Here is a 17,356-nt window from a genome sequence, read left to right as displayed (position 1 = left end):
TGTAAGGTACAATGTGTCCCTCAGTTTAGCTGCTAGTACAGTACAGCAGCAATTAAAGCAAAAATTATATGAAGAATACAATGCACTAAAGCAAGAATATTCAATATTACAGTATATATCATTTTACAAAACTGCATAGTGTATAAAACCACCAAGTAAAGGAGAAAACTATCTGATAAGAACGCTTACCTTGTTTTTAAATGTGTACACCAATGTCAGTTATAAGCAATGGACTTAACATTTAAAAATGCCCTTTTTTATATCACCCTTTGGTTAGTATAATTGTGCACAGTTATACAACAAATTCTTGAAGCATACAAGGAGCTGTTTTTGTAAATAAACAACAATACATCTTTTAGGTACTTGGTATTCATTATAATCATATCCAAAGAAAATCAAGAAGTAAAACATACCAATATCTCCCTTGGTAAGATATTACAAAAATCCTCCACCACGGAAAAAACAAGAAAAAAAATAAAAATAAAAAAACCTGCATGGAGTGAGGTAACAACTTTTGTGCTCAGACAAGTGAAGTGTGCATGAAAACTCAGAGGAAGGGGATAGTGTTTCAAAAACCAGGTTTAGTATAAAGACTCAGCAATACAGAGCTTCATACAAACCCTCTCTCATGCCTGAGCTGCATATTAACACATTTACTGTTCATACACTGTTATATGGGACATATCAAAATGGGGGTAGTACGGTAACAAGTCAGAGACAAGGATCACCATGCCAACAGCCTCCTGGGAAAGTTAAAGGGAAACTAGAAGAAACAGCAGTACTGTAGTGTTATTCCAAGGCACATGTACAGTACGTGTCCGCAGGCTGGCACAGGAAGCAGCAGGGATTAGAGGGCAGCGTGAGGCTGGCAGTGGTAGTGGCGACATGGGAAACCAGCAGTTGCTACTCAGTGGTTATTTCTTCACATAAACCCGGAGCTAAAAGAAAAGGAAAAAACAAAAACAACACTTTTACATCCTTCCACAGGGCTCTCTCTCACTTAGCCCTCTTCCCTTCCTACACCCCAGCCTACCTGGATCAGAACATTTCAGCTAATAAAAATAATAATGATGATGAAAACTACAACAGATTTAGTTAGTACGTTAACATAAAGCACTAGTGGTTTATGCCTGTAGCAAGTGATCTGCTGCTGTTGTAAATGAACGTACTAAAATTTACTATCACGCATTTTACATTTTTCTGACATCTTCGGTCATATAATTCAAGAGGAACAACTATTGATGAATGATTTGGACTTATAAAAATGCCTATATGGAAGATTTACTTTGCAGTAGTATACATCTTGCTCTACTGTGGACTGGTATATCTTACTGACAGGGCCTGTTGGATGAGGAACCCTGTGCCGAGCGACTATAAACCCTACAGGGAGAACATAATATGAATGGGGGTGTCAGTCTAGTTAGTCACTTAATGCAATGAAGGGAAGAGCAGGGAATGAGGCATCTGAAACGAAAGAGAGCACAGGGGAGGCAGATGGGTTTCAAAACAAAACGACAAGAAGCAAATTGGTCCTGATTCACAAGACGGTGGGGGACACTGTGCTCACCAGCCTGGCCAGTTAGGGCAACGAAAAGGTAAAGGCACTGTGTCATGGGCCAAAAACAACACATGTGAACTATGTTAAGGAAAAGCATTAACTCATTATTCATACGAATTTCATACTGAAATTCATGCACACACTAATAGATCCTTATGTTTTAAGCAAGCGCCTTTTAAAATAAAAAACGGGCTAGTAAACCTTATCTAGCCAGGTTAGGACATAACCGATCGAAAAACTGGCTGTTAAGCTGCACGTAGGTTGCTGGTACGAAAGCCATGTCCGACTGCAAAACTGAATGGCGGAAGTCATGTCTGGATTTCATATTTACTAAAGCAAAGTCTGGAAACGGATGTCAAGTCCGTCTAGGGATTTCAACAGAAATGTACTAGCTATACTGTATAAAGCTGCACATTAATACATAACACCATATGTTTCCAGCGGCATCTTTTCAAAAAAGCTCTGGCAGGGATGTAAAATCCTACATCACCGCACCATCAATGTACCACACAGCCACTAATGAGTTAATTTTTCATTCTGTAAGCTGATACTGTCAAAGTCATGGATTATCCAATATTCAACTTAATGTCCAATTCAAAGCAACGGTATTACCAAAATCTAAATAAGGTTAGCTAAAAGATGTGTTTTCCACCCAGGTCAAAATATTATTTTAACAATGAATGAAAACTCTATGTACTTACTTTCAAAAAGCTTCCGGTTAAATATACGAATTAAAAATGTAAAAAACTCACTTCTTTCGATCTTTGTCTTTTTTAATGGCATTAGTGCTAAAAGCCTGAGCCTGGAGAAGCTCGGCGGCAGCTTTCTTGTTGTTGAAGGTGTTGATCTCATCCTCCAGCATCTTCTTCTTCTCTTCCAGCTTGCTGTTCTCCTCATGGTGCAGCCTCTTCAACTGCTCAAACTTGCTCTGCAACTGAACACCACACACAAGGCTCACTGCACTTCCAAATACTACCACGAGGTGGGAGCAGACACTAAAAAAAAACAGGACCCTCAAAATCAAAATTTACGCCAAAGAATTTGTATCTGAGTCATGAAAAGTGGCAGCTGTTCAGGTTTTTAACCTGATCCGTCAAAATGATTTGAACCTGTCTCCAATAGCAATTATAAATCAGGCATTTTCATTGCAGAAAAAGATGTGTTAGAAGACAGAGTTGGCCACCCCTGTACATTATGTCGAAACACTTGTGTATAACTGTACCTCTCTTTCAGCCTCCTTCAACTCCATCTCCTTTTCCTTCACCCTCTGGACAAACATCTGCCTCATCTCTTCCTCCCTCCGCTGAAGTTCACTAAGGAACTCCTGCCGTTTGGCCTCATAGGTCTGCTGCAGGCTGTGCAAACAGATGGCAACACAGCTCATACATGTACACAGACACACACACGCACACACACAGAGAGCACATAACACATTACATTCAGTTATTCTGACAGCAATAAAATTCAGAAGAACAAAGTGTAGTGTTTTTGACTGAATGACAGCGTGTTTTTAAATATTCTAAGCAATGGGTCAGCATCAGAACCGGCTGACTTGTTATTCAGGAATCTATGATGGTTTTCGAACACAGCTGACGAACACAGCCCGTGTGCCGTCATGTGCGGAACATCCGTTTTCAAGCCTGTGTGTGCTGGGTGTTGCCGTACACAGCTACAGTCCCTGCCCATTACAACTAATCTGTTTTCCAAAGAACTTTTCCATGTGGAAACATCAAGGTTGAGTCATGCGCCACAATGACTCAACTCTCTAGGTGGCTCAGACGGCCTCACTCCAAGCCCTCTTTCAACACCATGACAACCCTCCTTGCACACAAAGCAAGACCAAACAAATCTCCCTCGATAACCAGTGTTTGTCTAAACCTGAACTTTACCGTTTTCATGAGTTTAACGGGACTACGAGGGATCTAGGGTGCTTTCAGAGGGCATCTGGAATGCCATTTCGTATCTTCTGGGAAAGACCACGTGAACAGCAACGTAAATGAGCCTCGCGTTGCCTGTACAGCAGCACAATCAGCACATGTACTGTGTATGGGTGGGTGTGTAACTATATAAGAAGCTTAGTGCAGTGTATCGGTACTGTTAGTCACTACAGACAATGGTGACTAAATGCAATATTATGTTAACAATAAGCAAAGTTAAAGCATCGGTCAGATGGCTCATTTATGCTGGTTCATTTTCAAACCTCCCTTAAAGAGTCGACTGAACTCCGACCTCAGAGAATGGGTAAAACCAGCTCCGCTGTAAGTGTGTGTGCTCTGTCCACCTGTTCTGCAGCACCACAGGACGGAAAACTGGGCACCTGCAGAACCCCTGGAGATACGCGCTCCTGGGCCGCCACTTGTTACTCAACCACTGCATCCTGTTTAATAGCTAAAGATGCCTTCAAAGGGCAATTTCTGAATGAGGATCTGTGCATTTTTCCTACAAGGATTACAGATTGGTTTTGGGGGTCTTGACAAATGTTTACAGAAGGAGAGAAACATTTCAAGAATGCCTGGTTGCAGGAGTTAAGTCAACAGTTCTCAAGGCCCTGCTTCTACTGTGGGGTGGGGGGCGCATTTAAAGCAGGCAGAGTGAAGGAAAGTAACTTATGTGAATGGTATTACACATAGACACACACACGCTATAGATGTGGTCACCTGCATGCATTACACACAACATTTGAACAATATGACTCATGTATGCTAACAGGATTCATGGGAATCAGTTTGCTTGAGAAAGCAGTGAACACCATCTTCTGATTCCACATGACGCAATGCAAGTTCTTACAAGCCACTAATGGGGAAAATGTGTAAAACTAACCAGTGCCAAAGAGGATTTCTGCAGAGATTCAAAATAAAAAATGTCTTGCAATTACATCCGATTACAGAGAAAGATTAGTACACTTGCTATTTTTCCTCCCAACTGACGCTGTATAAGAAAGGCCAAATGCACAACACACAACACATGGGCACATCCATCTCCTTCACTGAGAAAAAAATCAAAAGCAAAAAATGCAGAGCAGCGATAACTTGATTCACTTCCACTGCTCAGTTTTCAATTGACATTCATTGGTTCATTGATCCCGGGGGTGCGGTGGTGCAGTGGGTTGGACCACAGTCCTGCTCTCTGGTGGGTCTGGGGTTCGAGTCCCGCTTGGGGTGCCTTGTGGTGGACTGGCGTCCCGTCCTGGGTGTGTCCCCTTCCCCCTCCGGCCCTACGCCCTGTGTTACCGGGTAGGCTCCGTGACCCCGTATGGGACAAACGGTTCTGAAAATGTGTGTGTGTGTGTGTGTGTGTGTGGTTCATTAACACTCATTCGCACATTTACACAGCACAGTCATTTTTACTGTATCGATTCATGGTAGATAGCTTGGTCAGGGGTACCACGGCAGTAGGTAGGATTCAGTCGCAGGTCCAAAGAGTACAAGACAGCAGCTCTAAGCATTACGATACCTGCTGCACAGGTTTCTTTATTGAGTCAGCATAAAATTTAAAGTTTCAAGTGCAATCAGAAGTGCAGTAGTATCATAGGTTTGTATGTCAACTGCAAAAAATCACACAGACTTAAAATAAATGTCTAAATTAATAAATATCCAAAATAAAAACTGACAGATGGTGCATATTAGATCCCTAACAGAATGCATCCTGTTTGATACCAACATAAATTTCATAACAGTGGTAATATATTTCATATCTCTGACTGAGCGTGTTGGAAATATTGCTTGAACGGGCATCAAATTGTTTCCCTTGTGCGAGTGAGATGCATTCCTGCTTGTGTGTGTGTGTGTGTGTGTGTGTGTGTGTACCTTATGGGCTTGCTCTCGGGGTCTGTGTCTTTGAAACCCATCTCCTCCAGCTTGCAGCGGCGGTACAGCTCGTAGTGGCGCGCGTGTGTCTGCTCCCGCAGGTCCTCCATGTTCACGCAGATCAGCATCTCCCGCAGCTTCACAAAGTCACAGTGGTTCTCGTTCTCCACTGCAGAGAGAGCAACGTGCCCCCAGGGGCCTCTCAACGCCATGGGCAATCTCCTCTACCCCCATTCTCGTCCCCAGGGCTTTTCTAATTAATGAAGCTCATAGCGAAAGCAGACAAGTGTTGCTGTAACTCTGACCTTGCACCACACCCCAGGGGTACTGGCGGGCCTTCACCATCTTGTTCCCGATCTTCACCTCCTCCGTGCTCCCGACTACAGCGAAAGGCAGGTGACCCTGCAAGCATGCAACCCCCCGACAGAGACATCCAGGGAGAAGACACCCACTATGAACTTACTGAAATGACACACTGCTATATCTTAGTAATGAATAAACTTAAAGGGCATCATTTATTTCAAAGAAGAGTGTTCATGCATCATTTTTGTGTGCCGTTCCCTTCAAGGTAACCTCTCACAACGATATTCATTTGTTCCGACATTCCTGATTCTTCCAGAAGCAGATCTCCTTTTCAGCCTCCTCTAAATTTCATTAGATTTTTTTCTGCCAAAAATTCTTGAATAGAGACAGCGGAGAGCGAAGGGCCGTTGTCGTGGCGCAGAAACCACTTCACCAGTGCTTGCGGCAGAAAAAGGACATTCCTGTGATACCGAACTGCCTGTATTCACCTCATCTCACCCTGTGTGATTTTTTTTTCTGTTCCAAAACATCAGAATGAAGCTGAAAGGAAGGAGATTTCATGCCACTCCAAGCACCTATCATAAAGTCACGGGCAGAACTTGGTCACATAACAGCTAAAGGCTTCCAGCATCGCTTCCGCAAGGGAAGCTATCACACTGTGAAACTAATGATAGTAGAACTTTTGTGATAATAAGGCATTTTGATCACGCCTTGTATTATCAGCCACGTGAGAAGTGGCTGAAAAAGTGAAATGAATGAACAAATGACACAGACCTATGAAACTATTTCCTTGGACAGAGTGAGTGACAAGGAAGACAGACTCACGTTCATGGCAGTGTTGATCTTGGCGACGGTCTCGTCATCGGTGGGGAACTGGTAGATCTGAACGCCGTTGCTTACAAGCTCGCTCATGATTTTGATCTTGAACTTGTGGAGCTCACTTTTGGAAATGGTGTCAGCTTTGGCGATGACTGGAATGATGTTGACCTTTACAGTGCATGGGACAGAAGACACATTTTGAATGCATTTACAGGCAGAACCGAGTTCTTGTTCTGCGGAAATGTTACAATAAAACTTGTGTGATGTAAACTCTGATCAATTGGGGAAAGCTCTCACAAGCTGCAGTGCCCACGCAGAACTGCACCTAACAGTAGCTGTCGGACTGAACAAGTCATTCCAGATTTACCATGTTAAGCCACACCTCTCAGGTACCCATACTGAAATACGAAAAGGTGTTTTTAATTTCTTTCGAACAAACACCATTTACTGGTACAAATAGTTTGAATTTGGTATTTTATTTTAACCCCTCACTGTCTGACTGAAGATACCAGTATTTTTCTCGCACGTATTCCTGACTAATCTATGAAATCTGATGTGTGAGTTTTTTGAAATTTTGAAAATATGGACTGAGGCACTGTGTCACGGAGCAGGAAAGTTTAAGTTGGGCAGATTGGTGGCACAGTGAGTAGCGCTGGTCTGTAATCGGAGTTTAGGAGTTCTTTCCGTGTTCACATGGGTTTGCTCGAGGTGCTCTGGTTTCCTCCCACAGTCCAAAGACATGCGTTTAAGGTGAACTGGTGACTGTAAATGGTGTGTGCATGTGTGAGTGAATGAAGGTGTGTATGGGTGTGTGTGTCACTGTTCTCAGATGAACTAGTGTCCCATCTAGGGCGTGCCCTGCCAAGCCTTGTACCCTGTGTTTCTGGGATAGGCTCCGAACCAGCACAACCCCACACTGCACAACCGGTTAATGATAAAGGTCGGATGGAGTAAAGTTTAAGCTGACAACACACCAGGGAGCACAACAGTGGACAGTAAACAAAACCTTAAAAGAAAAACTGGCTGGAAATATGATCAGGGAAATCAAAAATAGTTGCAAAGATTTTCCCAATTAAATACCGTGCACAAATAAACTGGCCACACGCAGATCGGTGTGTCACCAGCGAAGGCGTTGGGCATCGCTATTAATGAACTTGCGTCAATAGGACCGTACCATTCTTTCACATAATTAGTGTTAAGCTATCAATCAACTGTATTCTTCCATCTTCAGCGGTAGTGCCTTGATTTATGGACTTGTTTTCATTCATAACATTTTGAGTTCACGAGAGTTTAAACCAGTGTCAGTTTTCAGCCGATATCCATTTATCTTTCAAAAGTAGAACACTCGCAGCCAGATGTATTGTGGAGCGCAGCCCCAAAGGGTGAACCCAGATAGCTCGGCACAGGTTGCTCCAGATTTATACTCCAAACAAACTGCTGATACAGACAGGCATGCAGAGTCCTGTTCATCTGGGTTCCTGGAAGATGATGACGCAGGGCAGAACACTCAAAGTACAAACCCTATATTCACACAGTAACCAAAATTACAAGCATGATTTCAGAGAGTCACCTCTAAGTTTTACACCAGGGCAAAAGTCAAAAACATACTAAATAAAATGTGAATTGTAAAGCATCCGTGATGGGAACGCCAAGGGGTTTCTTGCTCTTTGACCTTGTGACCACTAGAAATGTCTTCCAGATATCTGGGTTCAAACAGGGGGCTGGACAGAGCGGCACAGAGCTCCCACACTATACAAGACAGATAACAGCAGATGGCCAGATTGTGAGGGAAGCGCTGGAGAAAAGAGCCAGAAAAACAGACACACACGCACACGCGCGCTCAACGGCCGCAGTTTTGTGTTAGGTGTGTTTTTGGGAGCACAACACATGTGGAATCTTTCCAGTAAATTAAAGTCTACTCTCTACCATTAACAATGTTTCACAGTCTACTTTTTATAAATAAATGTTACTATTCTGCAAACTTGTAAATAATAGCCATTGCTACACAATTTATTCTTATTCAAAGTGACATATCTGTACATATGACTAGTGTACTGCCTGGGGTAGCAGGCAGATAGCAGTTAGACCTGCTGCCTTTGGATTCGGAAGTGAATGGGTCAAATCCCACCTCTTGCTGTATTACCCTTCAGCAAGTTACCTACACTGAACTGCTCGAGGAAAAACTGACGCAGATGTATAAATGTGCAATTCACTGTAGGTATCTTAACGCTATGTTTGGGCGGCACGGTGGCACAGCGAGTAGCGCTGTTGTCTCACAGCACCTGAGTGGTGCGAGAGAACGGGGGTTCGATGCCCGCTCAGTCTGTGTGGAGTTTGCACGTTCTCCCCATTTCTGCGTGGGTCTCCTCCGAGAGCTCCGGTTTCCTCCCACAGTCCAAAGACATGCTATTCAGGTTCCCCCATAGTGTGTGAGTGACAGAGAGAGTGTGTTGCACTGATGTATGGATGAGTGACCCATTATAAGTACAAGTAGTGTATCCAACAGTGTAAGTCACCTTGGTGAATAAGGTGTGGGCCAGTAACACTACATAGTATCCATTGTAAGTCGCTTTGGAGAAAAGCCTCTGTTAAGTGAATAAATGTATATATTTCCTTGGAGAGCAGTGTCAGCTAAATAAATAAAAGTAGACGTGAATTTTACTGAAGTACAGTATCTTCTGAAAGGTACAACAGCTGGATTAAGCAGCCTTCAATAGGCAACCCTGGGTAAAAATTCACATACTTGACTACAATGCTACCTCACAGTTATTTACCCATTTATACAGCTTGGTAATTTTTCCAAAGCAACTCAAGGGTACTCCACTGGGAGGTGGGATTTGAACTCAAGTCCTCTGGATGCAATACGATGGTTCTAAACCCTCCACCATCTACTCCACCTTTTAGAATGACTGACTGTGCTGTTTAGGTAACAACTTAATCTGCAAAGATGCAGAATGCCTTAATAAGGTTACATTCACAGAACGCTTTCAAGATGCATTCACCATGTTCTCCATTACCAGTTTATTCAGCAAATCATCAGTTTAAATTGGTAAACTGTGTTGATTACAGTCAAGCTTTGACTCCTTTCCTCCACAAACATGTAAAAGCTATTAACCAAACTCATTAGAACACACAGCATGTACACTGAAAAGAGCACACATACACACACATCTGAGGCTTTTTCACTCCCCTATAATCCACTACTAATGTTACCAAAAACGAATAAACAGCAGCTGTTCAGCCTGTATGGTGGTCACACATTTGGGCAAAATCAAACACTAACAGGCTCGAAAGCTAATCCCATTCCGCCCTAGAAACTGAAAATGTTTAAAAATAAACATAACCTACATTTTCTGATATGACTATGGCATATGATATTTGCCTGTCCAATGGTTTCCTTGCAGTCTTTTCAATCTGCCAATTTACACTCCTTTAAACATTGCACATAATCTAGAATATTTGTGAGTTTACTTATTATTATAGTGGTTTTGCAGAGGATTCTATGCAAAGCAATTTTGATGACTCCCTATTTTACAATTTCACACACTTGTAAAAGTGAATGCTGTTGTGTTGTGCTCAAGAGTATAATGAGAAAACACCTTCTAGGTCATAAACTTGCAAACTTTTGAGTATAAGCACAAACCGTTATCCACTATACTGCCCACTCCATCCTTCTCCATCCAGGGACTAACCTTGCTGTCCAGTTTCTTCATCGTGACCAGATCCAAGGACTTGAGAGAGTGTCCGGAAGGGGCAATGAAGTAGAGGCAAGCGTGGATGCGCGAGTCGTGGTAGTTATGCAGTGAGCGCTTGATTTTAAGCTCCTCCTGCAGATAGGACTCAAATTGGGTATCTATATAGTCCACCACGTGCTGGTAGCTGCTCAGGAAGACAGAAAAGAACTGTTCAGACTGGAAGGCAACAAATCAAATCCTAATGTATCTCTCTCCTGAATACAATATTGGACTCACTAGCCTTATGTACATTATCTCAGGTAAATTAAAAATATTAATCCTTCAAGTAAACAAAACATTGATTTAAAAATAAAACAAAAGCTGTAACAATGTAGAGCGGTACAGCGACACAGTGGGTAGCACTGGTGCCTCAAAGAGCCTATGCTCTGTTTGCGGACATGGATTTTGATGCAGTTCAGCATGAGTGGAGCTTTTGTGTTCTTCACATATTCACATGGTTTTCTTCTCACAGTCCAAAAAAAAAAAAAAAAAACTCACCTGTATCTCAGGTCAACTGGTGAATCTAAATTGTCCATAGTGTGTGAATGTATCTGTGAAGGAGTGTGTGATTGCCCTGCAGTGAACTGGCATCCTGTCTAGGGTGTACCTGGCGTTACACCCTATATCTCTGAGATAGTTCCTGGACCACCATGACCCTGCATAAGACAGGCAGAATGACCCACTAATGGAAACAAAAATAAATTAATGAGGCTTTGGTTACACTTGCCTCTCCTGCTTATTCATCTGGTCCCCAAAGCCAACAGTGTTCACGATGGTGAGCTTCAGTCGCACGTTGCTCTCTTGTAGGTCGTAGGTCTGGGCTCTGAGCTTCACCTTGGGCTCAAAGTGGGAAGACTCAAAGTTCTCAAAGTTTGTATTGAAAAGGGTGTCCATGAGCGTGGATTTGCCAATCCCTGTCTCACCTGGGAATAAACAATTGTACCGTATTATCACTTACAAGCCTTCTCTTTAACAACAACGAAAACCAAAAGACATAAAATGTGTTTATGCAGGAGCATACTGACAATAAAGCAACAGATATGGAAAAATTATTATTTTTCTGCTGTGAAGAAATGCCTCACCGATGCAGAGGATGTTAAAACAGAAGCCTTGGCTCGTGGATTTGTTGACAAGCTGATCTGGCAAACTGTCAAAGCCCACATGACCAGCCAAGGCCAAAGGACGCGCATTTTTATCCTGCTGCAAAAAGACATATGAAGCTATTAATCACTTTAAATAATTCAGACAAGCCACATACCTCTTTCCATGGGGACTGACCTATAGCATAACAGCTTGTTTTAAGCTGGTATAGCTGTTTGTTTTTAAACGTTAATTCCTGGGTCTGTCCAAGGTTTCTGTAATTCTATATAAATATGGCAAATACAAATACATCAAAACAATACAAGTCCACAGTGGGTTTTTGGTGCCCACCAGTAACAATAAGATTTACAACATTCTTAAAATGAACTGCCTTGGATTTTCAGACTGTTGCTTTGAGTATAAGCAAGGTATAGTACAAGTGTATGTTTAGTCAGCTGAAACAGCCTACACATCTAGATGATATGGAAACCAGAAGATCATTACCATTATTTGACCAATGACCCTTTATGACCCCCACTGTCCTTGTTGAGCAGACTCTATATTTTAATAATGCAAATCAGTAGTATTAGCTAAAATTAACAACAAAATAACAAGAATATCTGTAAGACACCCTGTAAGGAATTTGAAATATAAGCTCCCGAAAACAAAAGCAAAAAATAACTGCCTTTCTGTTTCAATTAGCCCCCCCAGTTGTTGATCTGTTATTATTTGAAGTGGAAAAGTAGGTTATTTTTAATGGTTTGAGCAGACAGAAAAGGGACGGGAAGGTGCACAGAAAAAAAAAAAAAAAAAAAAAAGTTTAATATTAGACACCAGAACATACTTAAAAGAAATCAGTGGGAAGTATGTCTTCAGTACGGTTTCCACATAGTAGGAATCGCTAGATGCTTATGCAAGCAATGATGCTGATATTTAGTTACATTTATTTACTTAGCAGATGCTTTTCTCCAAAGCCACTTCCAATGAATTCTGTGTAGTCTTATCAGCCCACACACCTTATTCACCGTGGTGACTTACACTGCTAGATACACTACTTAGAACGGGTCACTCATCCATACATACTTGCAACACACTCTCTCTGTCACTCACACACTATGGGCGAACCTGAACAGCATGTCTCTGGACTGTGGGAGGAAACCAGAGCACCCGGAGGAAACCCACACAGGCACAGGGAGAACATGCAAACTCCACACAGACCGAACGGGGACCGAACTCATCCCACGTCCTCTCGCACCACCCAGGGGCTGCGGAGCCAGAAGACAGCAGCACTACTTACTCTCATACGCTCATGGTTCGACTGCGGTCATAAATAAGAGCTCAGTCAGTATGTGACGGTGAAGAGCCTGAAGAGCGAGGAGCAGCACGGATGGCGCCGCTGACAGCTGCAAAACCCTTCGGCGCAACAAATCCATACACACACTCATCCCTTTGTGGGATGAGTAAAGCATCAATCAAAAGACCCAGCATGCGACAGCAAACGTGGCACTGACTGACAGTTACTGACTGAACATCTCGTGTGTCCTCCCCGTCCCCGTCCCCCACTGTCCCCAGTCAGCGGGCCCTGCCACCACTTTCCCTTCCGCTCCTCCTCTTCTCCACTTCACTTTCCTTCCATGTTTCTAGTCCAGCACCTCGCTAATCTGGGGTTATTCCACGCGTGGCTGTCATCATGGGGCCTAAGAGACTTTCTTTTTGTCTCTTTGGACAAAAGTGTCTCAACTGGAGGAAGAGAAACGAGGAGGAGATGAAGAGACGGGAAAACAAGGGGGGGGAAAGGATGAGGGGGGAAAATAGAGGGAAGGTAAGGAAGACGATGAAAAAGGTTATAGATTAGGAGGAAATGAAACAATAAATTAAGCAGAAGAAGAATAAAAAAATAACATATAAGAAAAAGAAAATTTAGGCGTACAATATCTCCCTAAGTTTATAAATATACTTACAAGACGACGACAGTTAGTTACAAGCGAAGCGCCACAACACGCGGGCCGGACTGACAGGAAAAAAAGTGTCTAAAATTTGCTTTATACGTTTCTGTTGCAGTCACAATACACATCAGGACTTGTGCCTCATCGCCACACTTTTTCAAGTTTTTGAGTTTTTCATACCTGTATGTTGACAAAATGTTAATTTAACCATCTTCTTGTTTCTGACAAGAAGTTGTACGAGCAGCGGAGCGGCGGGTGGGTCGGACCCCGAGCTCCGCCTGAAAAGTGGACCACAAGTTCCTCGAAAGTAAATATAAACACGTACCGGTTGTCGAGCGATGTCGGATGAAGCCATATTTTACAGATATGTTAGAAAACAGTTAAATAAAGTGACGTTCCAAAGTTTAAATAAAAAAAAAAAGCGATCCGGTGGTGGCAGCAGCCGCAGTTGGAATGTGGTCTTTTCGGGAACCGTGGAAAGACGTGGCAACAAGGGTGGTTTTTGTGAAAGATTGTAACCGAAATAAAATATATTCAGTAATATTCAGAGAAACAGTGTGTGTTCTAAACTTTATCTAGGTATTACAATTTTAAAACATTATATTATATAACAAATATGAGATGTATGCTTCGGCAATATCATTTATAAGTTCTTTCCACCCCCATCAACTGAGTGGTATGTGCCATTTTTGAAGTTGGTCCGGAAGTTAGCTGAGATTTCAGGAGTTGGGAAACTGGTGTCATTTTGGCTCAGAACCGGACTGGGAATGCCGTTGCAGTTATCGGACGGCAGAGCCAAGATGATGTGCCAAGAGACCGAGCTTCCTGCCTGATCTTCTCGGACGATTGTTGCTCGGGGGCGGGGCCGTGTGCGCTCCACCTGGCCAGCGGAGACATCGCTGGTTAGTAACCAGAGCAGAACGTGGGAGCGATGAGGTCGCTGCCGTCGCCTGGGATAAATCAGCGCTCGCGTTGTGATTGTTAGACACGCCGTGCCTTTTCGCACGGCTTACCGATAGGGAACTTGGGGAAGCGGTTCGCGTGCTGTTTCACGAAGATCCCTGTTAATGGCGACCGATTGCACCCAGGAGTCGGTTTTGCAGTTCTTGCTGGAGAGGGGAGGCAAAGCGAAACACGCGGAGATCACGGATCACTTCAAGTCCGTTTTGCCGGGTGATCCTGCGAAGCGCGCCGCGGCGAGGGAGACCTTTAAAGGATACGTGGACAATGTGGCCGTTGTGAGAACAGAAAACGGAGTGAAGTACGTGTGCGTGAAGAAAAAGTACAGGGGATCGGAGAAGTGCGCCGCGGAGAGGGCGGACGGGGAGTGCAATGGCAACGGGCTGAGCCCTCCCGAGAGCCCGGCCAACGGCGGCGCGGTTCCCGGGCAGAACTACCCGAAGCGCTCTGGATCTGGTGTCACCCTGACTGGCTACTTGGCTCTGGAGGACCAGCACGTCAAAAACGATGCCACCCCAGAAGCATCCCCGGGGACGGGTCCTGGGGCCAGCAAAGAGAGAGCGCTGACGTCTCCATCTGTCGCTTCTGCTGAGATTTTCCCTCCTAAACCTGAGGTTCTGGCGGGAAACCCTGCTCCTGTGGAGCCAGCGGTGATTAATTCTCTGGAAAAAAATTTGCTCGGAAAAGTACGGCGCGGCAACAGCGGTGAGGAGGCGAAGTGGACCGAGCGTGGATGTGGCTCTCCCGATGGGTCTGTAACCCCAGTGGCGTCGCCTGCGGATGTCGGTGACGCGCGACCCAACCTTAACAGACCCGTGCGTCTAAAAGACTGCCCCGATCGAGGAGTTTTGCGAAGCGAACCTGCTCCCCTGCATCAGCGGGACGAGCGCACAGGGAGGATGCTCTGCGGCCGAAAGATGTCGGGTGATGCCGATTCCGCATCCAGAGTGAACGCGGAGGCGGCCGACCGTGGTCCGTCCAAGGGCGTGTGTCTCGGGCCGCCCGTAAGCAGACGGAGGACCTCTCGGGGGTCACAGCGGAGCCTGCTCTTAAGTAACCTGTCAGAGGATGGAGCAGGTGAAGGACCCCTGGACTCGGCCAGCGTATCGGGGAGAGACGGCAGCACACCGAGCGCGGGCCGGAAGAGCTGCCTGGAGCTCACGATGAACAGCCCGCCCCAGGTGCGTCGCAGCAAGCTGCACAGGAACCCCGGCCACCATTCGGTCCGATACAGGGAAAGGGAATCGATGCGGAGCGACAGCGACTCTGCCTCCCTGGTGTCCTCCATCGACGAGGACAGCGGCATAGTGACGCTGGACCCCCTCGAGCACGAGTGGATGATGTGCTCGTCCGATGGCCGGTGGGAGATCCTCCATCGGCTGCTTCTCTGCGAGCCAAATTTGGTCACGAAGAAGGACTTTGTGACCGGATTCACCTGCCTGCACTGGGCTGCCAAGCAGGGTAAACAAGAGCTGCTGGCCCTGCTGGTGAACTTTGCGAAGCAGCATGGCGTGCCGATCAACGTCAACGCTCGCTCGAGCGCCGGCTACACGCCCTTGCACCTGGCTGCTATGCACAGTCACATGGAGGTGGTGAAGCTGTTGGTTGGGGCCTACGATGCTGACGTGGATGCCAGGGATTACAGTGGGAAGAAAGCCTCTCAGTATCTCTCTGGCTCTGTTTCCGAAGGAATCCGGGACATCATCGGTGCGACGGTCCACCCGGACGACGAAAGCGCAGAAACGGGGCCGGGACGCTGGAGGCTGTCAAAGGTGCTCCACTCCAACTTTAAGCTGCTCAATCACCCTGAGGAGGATGCTGTTGATGGCGGGGGTGCCGTAAAGTATAAGCCCCTTTACAGGAAATCCTCCATGAACAGAATTAAACCCAGACTGCAAAAAATCCGATTTAGGACCCAGATCGTTCACAGCACTTCATTCCGAGAGGCAGAGGAAGGGGAGAACCTCCTTACGAGTCCTGTGAATTCAAGGCCTAAATCAAACCTTTTTTCCTGAAGCCGATGTTGATCTGCACAGTGGTGTATGACAAGCTCTTGAAGTACTTAAAATATCAAACTAATAAATGAAGAGTTCTCGTTAAGATTCTTCATTGGTCATGTAGGCCTGATGTTTCAACTGGAATGGATCTTTGCATTGTAAGTTACAACCGGTACAGTTATGTCTCAGCTACGTAAGGTTTTGAAGATATTTGTGCCCACATGTGACTGTGTACGGGCCTGATTGCCTTTGTTTAGTGCATTTCATGGGGAAACGCATCATAACTCTGTCAGCATTGGGAGGGAAGTATGGTAAAGGCTTTACTTATTAGCACTTACCAGCTAGTGAGTTCACGCGGTAAATAACACTGTCGTGGGTTACGTAACACTTAAGAACTTAGTGTGAAGCTGTGATTTTTTGGGGCCTAATTTTTTTTCCTACATTACCCGGCTCGGAGAGTTGTACGCAGATTTGGCGGGTGTGTACGGAAAGCAGTTTGCCTGCTCTATGTGATCCCCAGCTCTTTAAATCTTCTCAAAGATATTAATCACCAGCCTCATTTCTTGTTGAAGAATATGTATTTCACTTGGTATAGTGGTACAAAATACTCCTTAGGATGTAAGTGTGTTATTCGTACTTTTTCCTGCTGTTCACTTTACAGAGATGTTTGTGATCTTTTCCATCCTTTAAAATTCATGCACTTAGGCAGGGTTTTTTTTTTTTTTTTTTTTTTTTTTTTCTCCTTCAAAAAATTATATCTCTTTGGTACTGGAAGATTCATGGGGTTTACATCTCCATGGGGTTCATATATTAACCAAAATAGCATAATACACTCTCCAAACAAAAAACACTAGTTGTATACACATTAACTGTATCATGCAATAGTGCATTAAGTTACTTATCTGTGCCCTGTTTTAAGGTGCAATGCAATGGCTGCTACCTGTAGACTGTGAAAAAGTAGTTAAAATTCATGAAAGATGCACACGCTTGCAGTTAAGTTGTGGCCTTCATATGCCATTGGATTTGGTCCATTTTGTATTTTGTTACGTATTGAGTGGCTGAGTGACAGAATCATAGGTTAAATGCTTACATCAGTCTAACATTTAAAATGTCTAAACTGAATAATTTTTAAAAATATGTTTTGAAAATACTC

The 17,356-nt window shown here is 44.3% G+C and overlaps 2 protein-coding genes across 3 annotated transcripts; one reads left to right on the top strand and one right to left on the bottom strand.

The window, feature by feature from the left end:
- Window positions 1-476: 476 nt before the first annotated feature.
- LOC114912213 (septin-11-like) lies at window positions 477-13,741 on the bottom strand. 2 transcript variants are annotated; one of them, XM_029257993.1, is made up of 10 exons: window positions 13,572-13,741; window positions 11,303-11,420; window positions 10,948-11,143; window positions 10,179-10,365; window positions 6,493-6,654; window positions 5,670-5,766; window positions 5,365-5,533; window positions 2,781-2,913; window positions 2,311-2,492; window positions 477-938 (listed from the first exon to the last, which is right to left on the bottom strand). In XM_029257993.1, exons 1-10 carry the CDS (start codon window positions 13,599-13,601, stop codon window positions 923-925), a joined length of 1,290 nt encoding a protein of 429 aa, XP_029113826.1. In that variant the 5' UTR covers window positions 13,602-13,741; the 3' UTR covers window positions 477-922. The 2 variants fall into 2 exon arrangements, with proteins under 2 accessions (XP_029113826.1, XP_029113827.1); XM_029257994.1 differs by having other exon boundaries at window positions 11,303-11,417.
- A 326-nt stretch (window positions 13,742-14,067) lies between these two features.
- LOC108920494 (ankyrin repeat domain-containing protein SOWAHC-like) lies at window positions 14,068-16,905 on the top strand. Its single transcript, XM_018729269.2, has one exon. The coding sequence runs from the start codon at window positions 14,314-14,316 to the stop codon at window positions 16,219-16,221; it is 1,908 nt and encodes a 635-aa protein (XP_018584785.1). The 5' UTR covers window positions 14,068-14,313; the 3' UTR covers window positions 16,222-16,905.
- The last annotated feature ends 451 nt before the right edge of the window (window positions 16,906-17,356 follow it).

Source organism: Scleropages formosus, chromosome 14 (assembly GCF_900964775.1).
Source record: "Scleropages formosus chromosome 14, fSclFor1.1, whole genome shotgun sequence".
NCBI lineage: Eukaryota > Metazoa > Chordata > Actinopteri > Osteoglossiformes > Osteoglossidae > Scleropages > Scleropages formosus.
The sequence above is the reverse complement of the archived record's forward strand: the minus strand, read 5'-3'. Positions and strand labels throughout refer to the sequence as shown.